General features: G+C 34.3%; 1 protein-coding gene across 1 annotated transcript; it reads right to left on the bottom strand.

Moving 5' to 3' along the window:
* Window positions 1–471: 471 nt before the first annotated feature.
* On the bottom strand, window positions 472–2,812 carry LOC127138311 (F-box protein CPR1). Its single transcript, XM_051064726.1, has 2 exons — window positions 1,510–2,812; window positions 472–1,033 (listed from the first exon to the last, which is right to left on the bottom strand). The coding sequence occupies exons 1-2, from the start codon at window positions 2,640–2,642 to the stop codon at window positions 994–996; spliced, it is 1,173 nt and encodes a 390-aa protein (XP_050920683.1). The 5' UTR covers window positions 2,643–2,812; the 3' UTR covers window positions 472–993.
* Between the last annotated feature and the right edge of the window lie 6,115 nt (window positions 2,813–8,927).

Genomic DNA, 8,927 nt, shown 5'->3' with positions numbered 1-8,927 from the left:
AAAATTAAAAAAAAAAAAAAGCACTTCTAATGTGAAAAGTTTTGAATTATTACCAAAATCATCTTTTTCTTTTCTTTCAAATTTAAGCTAGTGGAGTGCCCAAAAACCCAGCCGAGTCAGACAGGTTTTAAAGCTCAAAATATTGACAGATACTTCCAAACCATCAAAGGCTTAACAACTACAACTTCCAATAGGATTATCTTACAATTATAATCTGACAAAAAAATTGTGATTGTGTTGCACAGCTCGATGTTCATTTTCATCGTTTTGTATTCTAGTTCATTCCACTTCATACAATTCAACCCCAGACATGGTCAATATCAATAGTTTACTCATTATTAATAATTTTCTTCCTGGAACTAATCAGAATACTAGATCAGAGTACACCAAGTGTTTATCCAGTTGAGTCTTCCCAACCAAAGATTGTGTTTCCCTTTAATCAGAACTAACTTGCCTCTGACAAACAAACCATTCAAGTAAAACTGTATTTGAGTTTATCGAAGAAGAACGGAAAAAACTACATTTCGAGTTTACATATTACAACCACCTGTACAAGTGTGACTGCAATACAACCAGCAAAATACATAGAGCAATCATCCCATGAGGCGGCTAAAAGTATCAACATCCGGAGGAGTATTACATTTTATTACAATAAAAACGATAGAAAGGGGAAGGAGGTGTATAAGGCAGTCTTACTACAAACTGATGGACTTACCCTTCATATGTTTCAGTCATTGTCATGAATGTTGTGAAAACTCGAGCACCTTGGTTCCTGTTCAATCCTGACAAAAACAAAAGGTGCAGAATCATGGCAATACAGGGAGGGAAAGAGAGGTCATAAACAATTAACAATTAAGTAAGGGCTTTTGTTACTGATCATTCCAACTCTTCCCCACAAGCAAAGGCGAGTTTCAGTACCCGTCAACAAAATATAACTCATGAATTTGTTAGTTCCCCGATTTCAGCTGTATACTATTCTCTTTTTGTGCTCGCTTACAGTGTTAATTTGAATCCCTTGGACAGGAAGTCATCCCTGTAAAAAAAAAACAAGCATGCATAATACAAAGTTGAAAAGCATTTATTTAAAACAACTGTAGTATAAAAATATTAGCCAGCTGGTTCAGATGGGAATTTAGAATAAGAACCCATAGATCTCATCAGATATGAGTATCTTTTTATAATAAAAAATATGCATGTTCTGAGACTCTTAATTCTTCACAATACACATTCCATCTTTGAAAAATTAATTCTAGAAATGAGAACTACGATATCCATCCATCAAAGTTTCAAAATGGGACCCTTCTAGTACTACTACTTTTCTTTCTCAATCATTGTCCTACAAAGGAACTAGAAACAACTTGTTCAAGTCAAGGTCAACTCACAAAGTGACAGAATCACATACATAACAAAAACAAAACAAGTTGAGTTAAGAGTTCAGACAAACACAACTTTCTTTCATATTCATATGAACAAAAACGGGAATTGCCAACTTCAGCACTGTTATATTACCTTTTCTTATTCTTTTCGTCCACAGATTTCGGATTTTTGCTTTGAACATTCCTACACTGCAAACTAGGAGGGACAAGGCTTCCAATACAAACAGTTCCTTCAATGTTATTAGGCATTCCTGAAATTCTAACCCAACTCAAATCTTTACTAGCAAGATTATACCAACATAGCTTCTTACTATCTTGCTCAAACATAACCCTATCCCCATTTTTCGAATAACCCAAAGGCCTCAAAGATTTTATCAACTTAACATCACGCGGTTGTTCCACGGTAAACAATTTACCCCACGATTCAACTAATCCATACTCTCTCATAACCCAAACATCAAAACCTTCACTCCCTCTATTCTCAATCATACAAAGCATCCCTCTCAACACCCCCACATCCATATCAAACTTCCCATCCACACTCGCCGGAAGTTTCACTTCCCGAAAAACCTCAAACCTTAGATCAAAAGCAACAATCAAATCAAGCGAATCCGGTTCAAGATCTCGAGTTACAACCCAATGCAACGCACCGGAAAGAAAAACCCCCATGGTTCTAGCACAGCATAGAGCATAAGGCATACTTGTTAGGGTTTTCCAAACATCAGTTCTCATAGTATAAATCTTAACATGCGAATCGAAACTACGATTATGAAGATCCACAAAATACGAAATGCTAACCAATTTATACTCGCCGGAAAACGAATCGTAACCGAAACCGTAAACACGAGCAGCCAATAAAGTAGTTATAGCGCTGTTTTCCTTAGTTTCTTTACGGATGAGTGGCTCCGATGGAATAACCCGATGCTTACGGATTGAAGGATTCCAGAAAGCGATATCGTCGGCGATGTTGCAGATGCAGAGAAGGCCGTTGCAGGAACCTAAAACCTTGATGCGGTTACTGTAACACATGAGAGGATGGTCGAGTTCCTTAACTCTATCCATGGAGTTCAAATCCAGTTCGTAGAGACGAGAGTGTTGCCGGAGAATGATAATGGAATCTCGAGATTTGTTTAGGTGGAAGAAAACGAAGTCGGTGCTGTCGATAAGGGAGCGCCACCACTTGCAGGTGCTGCGGAGGCGGAGGAGAGGTTTGGCCGGAACACGTGAGAGGATTTCGGTGATTACTTCCGACGGAAGTTCCGCCATCGGAGGATTTTCCGTTGGTTACTTCGAGATTCTCGTCGTCTCAATTTCTTCTGATAGGGTTTTTTTCGTTGAAGAAATCTAGAAAATACCAATCAGGAGACTGTAGCTATGTCATTACCGAATTATCCTTTATCTTCATTATTTTATGACAGAAAATTAGAGTGGTTGGTATTTGCAAAAGGTAAACAGTCATTTTAGTTGTGACAATTACTTTAACTACTAGTAAAATATCTTATGTACGGTTAAAATTGTAAACACATAGGAGTATCCATACTCAAATCTAATATGCTATATTTTGTATTAATTACTTTTATAATATTTATCGTATAATACATCATAATTATTTTTGTAAAGTCATTAAATATAAGTTGATTGACTATGTACTATATTAAATATTATGTGTTTGTATATAAATTAAATAATCATATAATAATTTATTTTTCTTTAGATACAATAATGCAAAAGCGGCTAATAGAATGAGATTTATCAAAAAATATTAATAGGATGAGATGTTGATGAATGAAGTAACAATCAATTTTAATATATTTTATTAAAAATATCATTATGAATAATTTGAATGACATTATGATTATAATAATAAAGGTAAGTGTGTCTAAATCAAGAAGAAGTCAACTGAGCTACAATATCTTAAAAGTAGTATCGACAAAAGTATGATATACAACTTCACTAATAGAGTGTGTTGTCAAATTTTGTTTCTTTTTATGCTAAGAAATAAGATAATCTCCGAGAAAAATTGGTGACGCGACAATCATTGGTGTCGTTGACCCAATCATCATTAGAGTATGCTCTCAGAATCAGCGGAGATGCATTTGAGTAATGAAGACCATAAATTAGAGTACCCTTTATATATCAAATAATTTGGACTATAGTGATATAATGGGTGTCACTTGCGGAAGCCATGAATTGACTAACCAGATGAACAAAATATGAGATATTCGTTTGAGTAACTATGAGGTAAATCAATATGCCCATGAGTTTGGCGATAAAGAGTGGTATCGTCGAGCAAAGTACCATCTTGAGGAGCAAATTGAACTATGAGTTCAAGATAAGTGTGTTCAATTGTACAATCAACGAGGTTTACTCGAGAGACAATATTTAAGGTATACTTAGCTTGTGGAAGAAATCATTCTTCGTTCAAAGATAATACTTCAAGCCTTATAAAGTAACTTAAATGGTATAATATCCTTCAACTTAGAATATTGATAAAGAAATTGATTGATCTCTTCATTTTCATTAGAGTCATCACCAATAATATTTATGTCATTGACATAAAGAAACAAGACAATATTACCATTGTTAGTTTTTGAGTAAAAAGAGTAGAACCATGATCAATACAAGAGAAATCCATATGAGAAATAGTATTGTGAAATTTAGCATACCAAGATCGAGGTGCTTGTTTTAGACCATATAAAGCATTACGAAGACGACGCGCCTTGTTTGTCAGACAAGTATATCTTGGAGAAAGACACATATAAACTCTTTCTTCTAACTCACCATTGAGGAAGACATTCTTAACACCCAATTGTTAGAGCATTCATTGGCAAACGACTACAATGGCAAGTGTTTGAATAACAATGATGCACGAAATAGGGGCAAATGTTTCTTCATAATCAATACCATACTATTGGGTGAATTCTTTTGCAGCAAGATGGGCTTTGTATTTTTCAATAAGTGCAACATAAATAATATTTATTTTATATATCAATTTGCACCCTACAATAGGTTTATAACAGTGAGGTTCAACGAGGTCTCGGGTGTGGGTTTTCTCCAATGCATGTAATCTCTCCTGGATAGTTTGTTTCTGATAAGGATTTATAGATGCTTCCTCATATGATTGTGGCTCATGAAGTTAAAGCATAGTGAAAAAAGAATGGTAACCACAAAGCTAGGTAGGTGAATTTCTTACCCTTGAAGGAAGCTCAATGGTGGGTGGTGCATGATTACCATTCATACCAACATCACCAGAAGTAGATGAAACATCAAAAGGGGTTGAAAGATGCTTAGAATAACATGTATATATGTCATTAGGAAAGTAGTCACATTAATATTAGTAAAGAGAAGACTCGAAATGGAAGGGATTGATGTAAAATTTGACAACGATGAGAAAATTATGTGTTCCTAAAAGACAACTGTCACACCCCGATTTTGACCCGGAAACCCGATTCAATACATTCATCATAGTTGTCGCATCCCTGCATAGCATAACATGCATTCCATACCGCATAATGCCTAGAAAATCAATCGAAATAAATTCTCGGATCTACAGACAAACCGGTTGAATCAATTTTCAATTATGCGTCAAATCAGCGGGAGAAAAATTTCAAAATCAAGCTTGCAAACATCAATTTTATTAATCCATGTTTTGTGTAGTTTAATCTGGTGTGCTCAATTTATTTTTCGGCTAATTATTCTATCACATTTTGATCCGTCTGAGTGTTTCAACCGGGCGTTTTTCATTTCAACATTTGACAAAAACATGTATGTTTTCAAGAAGTTTATTTTGCGACGATCATTTTGGTGCATTCGATTTAATTTTTCGGGTATTTTTGCGCCTGATTTTTATTTATTTTGAATCATTTTATTTTGATTTTTTAGTCAAAATGTGAAGGAGAAGAGCTGTAACAACCCAATTTTAGTATTTATTTATTATACTATTATTATTATATTTTATTATGTGGAGTGTTAATTAATTAATTGGTTGTTAAGTAGTATAATAATCGATTATATTAATTAATTTGGTGTGTTAATTAATAATTTAGTTGATATGAAATATAAGGAATAAGGGAATTAATTAACTTGGTGGGTATATTGAGTTGGTTTAATTTATTGGAATTAAATAGAGATATTTAAATATTAGATCTTATTGGGCCTATTAATTAAATGAGGAGTATCATGATTTGAGCCCAAATAGAATACTATAAATAAAGGGGAAGAGAGTGAGAATTAGGATTCATTGATCATTTGAAGGCAATAGAGAAAGAAGATAGGAAAAGTAAAGAGGAGAGCTAGGGTTTCCAGAAAATTGAAGAGGTAAGGGGGGAATCCTTATTATTATGGGTTAGTATGATAAGGTCAACGGGTAGATGTATGTTTAGGTTAAAATCCCTAATTTTGCATGATTTTAGGATTGTTAGGTTTTGATGATTATGCTTGATTGTGGTGATTGATTGTGTTAAAACTGCAAATTAACGATATATATTTGGAGTATTGTGTGAGTTATAATTTTCTGAACGTTTGGCTTTTTACGGAATTGAAATCGGAGGTCCGAAATTCCTCCAACGATGAAAACCGCGGAAAATTCTGCATGCTGTCCGTCACACTCGCGGCCTGTTTTTATGTTTTATTATCGAAATTGTTTTGGTCATAACTTTTGATACGTAAGTCCAAATTGAGTGTCGTTCGAAGCGTTGGATAGCTGAGATAGAGGGCTATAACTTTGTTTCAGGAATAAAATAATTTTGGAGATTATTTCATGGATGTTCAGGGGGTTGAAGTAGATGAAAATTATGTTGGAAAATTTGATAAACAACAACTTTTAGTAATGCCTTCGTGCACGGTTTTGATCATAAATTTTAACTCGTAAGTCTGATTTTGGTGGCGTTTGAAGCGTTAGAAAGCTAATGCTCATACCCAAAACATGGTATTGATTATTAATATGTTTTAATAATATTCACATGCCTACTGTATTGATAAATATATTGGGTTATACGTTTGGTTGATGAATCGTTGCATTGTTGTAATATGATTGTGTGATAATTATGTTGTTATGTCGATGATGTTAAGATGTTGATGAGTTGTTGTTATTTGTTGATATTATTCATGTGGTAACATGAATTGGTTAATTGCATATTATGTGAATGGTGTATTTGTTATGAATGTGTATATGTGCCATTGGTGGATTTGTGAATGATATATTGTTATGAATGTGTATATGTACCATTTGTGGATTTGTGAATGGTGTATTTGTTATGAATGTGTATATGTACCATTGGTGGATAATTCATAGAGTTGAATTATGGTGATATGTGGAATGTTAAGATGGTAGAGATGATCTTAATTGCATATGTGTTGGTATTTGTACATTCATTCATGGCATGGTCGGCTTCATTGTGGAAGCGGTGAAACTGTGGGTTTACATAGACGGTGATCCTTAATTGGAAATAGACGTAGCACACGTTGATCCTTAATTGGAAATAGGCGTGGTAGATGTTGCACACGTTGATCCTTAATTGGAAATAGGCGTGGTAGATATTGCACACGTTGATCCTTAATTGGAAATATGCGTGGTAGATGTTGCACACGTTGATCCTTAATTGGAAATAGGCGTGGTAGTAGATGGTACCACATGCATAGAGTCACATGTCATGCATTAAGTCACATTAGAGTTAGGTGATAATTGAATGTTTGTATTGGTGTGATTGTGATGTGTGTATGAGATATGGTAATTGAATTTGGTGATGTTTGGGTACATAACTTGACTGAATATGTGATTATGTGATAATTGTAGTTATTTGTATATTTGGGAATATAATATTGGATTTGAATATTATGCTTCTTGAGTTTTGATGGATGTTTGAAACATGTGAAATAGATGTTGATGAATATTATTTACATGGTTATATGAAGTGTAGGGCTGGAAATGAACCAAACCAACTCGAAAATAGTTCGAGACTCGATTCGATAATTAATTCGTTGAACTTGGTTCTTGAACCAAATGAGTCGAACTTGAGCTCAAAACTAAGTTCGTAAAATAAATGAGCTGAACTTGAGCTATGTATAGTTCGACTCGTTAGGTTCATGAGTCGACTCGGTTATATATATATATATATATATATATATATATATATATATATATATATATATATATATATATATATATATATATATATATATATATATTTTAAATCATATATATAGTTTTTGAATTAGACTTTTAAATTTATCTCTTGAAAGCTTTATTTTGTTTTAATATTTTCCCTCTAAAAAGAATAATTTAAAATGTCAAATATAATAAAAAAATTTAAACTTTAAAAAATGACTTTTTAGTCTGTGAAGTAAACAAACTGAACCTAACGAACTGAACCTAACGAGTTGAACCGAGTTGTTCAAGAACTTAAAACGAGTCGAGTTCGAGCTTAAAAAAAAGTTCATGTCGAACTCGAGTCGAGTTTCGAGCTAAACCAATTCTTATCGAGTCGAGTCGAGTTGACGACGGGTTCGACTCGACTTGACTCATTTCCAGCCCTAATGAAGTGTGATGAATTCCTTTAATTGTTGATTTAATCATTGTGCTTGATTGTACTTCTTCATAATGATTTGAATTCTCACCCTTTCTGTTTGAATGTTACCTTTACATGGGTATCGCGCAGATACTCGGGAGTAGTATCGCTGAAGTAAGTGGACGGTAGCTCACTCGAGGTTAGTTGGAGAGCTGCGGTACTTCGTTTAAAGACTAAGTAGTGAGTCAATGCTCTAGTCATGTAACACTGGGTAGATTGGTAGTATTGAACTCATATCTGATTGGATACGTTTTATGTTATTAATTGTGAACATGTTTTATTGAAGAGATTATTGAGAGATGATCATGGTATGGAACATGGATCATTTGATGAAATGCATGGATATTCGTTATTTTCCGCTGCGAACGCATATGCTTGAATATTCATGATAATTGAAATGTGTTATTTTAAATGACCAGGTGTATTGTATATTGATGATGAATGATGTTGGTTTTTGAAAGCTCTTAGTTTTTGAAAACGTCAATGTGACGCCCTTTTGTTTATATGCGTGCTTATTTACTCTGATTATATGTTAAGTATTTTGGGGTAGAAAAAGGGGTGTTACATTAGTGATATCAGAGCATGGTCGACCAGTTGGTCAATAGTCGTTAGGGTTTTCCATCTCGTTGTATTTGATTCGTGTATCTGACACAATCGATACTGTTTGTCTGATACATTAGTAGTATCAGAGCAGGTCGGTCCGTCCGGCCAGGTTGTTTAATTATGTTTGTTCCCTAGTATGCGACATGTGTGTGAGAACACTGTCGATGCTTGTTTTATTTCCCGTTGACAGGTTGGGAATGAAATAAGTGGGGGAGAAGCGTCTGCTTATCTTGGATGTTCCAATTGTGTCGAGCTTGGACATTAGGTTGTTGCATGCAAGAGTGCAGTGTTGGCTAGTTAACCTGTTTTGAGAAGGTTGTGCTTTTCGTGAACTCGAAGAGAGGTCGGATTCGAGGATGGTGTTGGTTAGAATTTAATCGGG

This window comes from Lathyrus oleraceus, chromosome 4 (assembly GCF_024323335.1).
Source record: "Lathyrus oleraceus cultivar Zhongwan6 chromosome 4, CAAS_Psat_ZW6_1.0, whole genome shotgun sequence".
NCBI lineage: Eukaryota > Viridiplantae > Streptophyta > Magnoliopsida > Fabales > Fabaceae > Lathyrus > Lathyrus oleraceus.
This window is presented reverse-complemented; position numbering and strand designations above follow the sequence as displayed.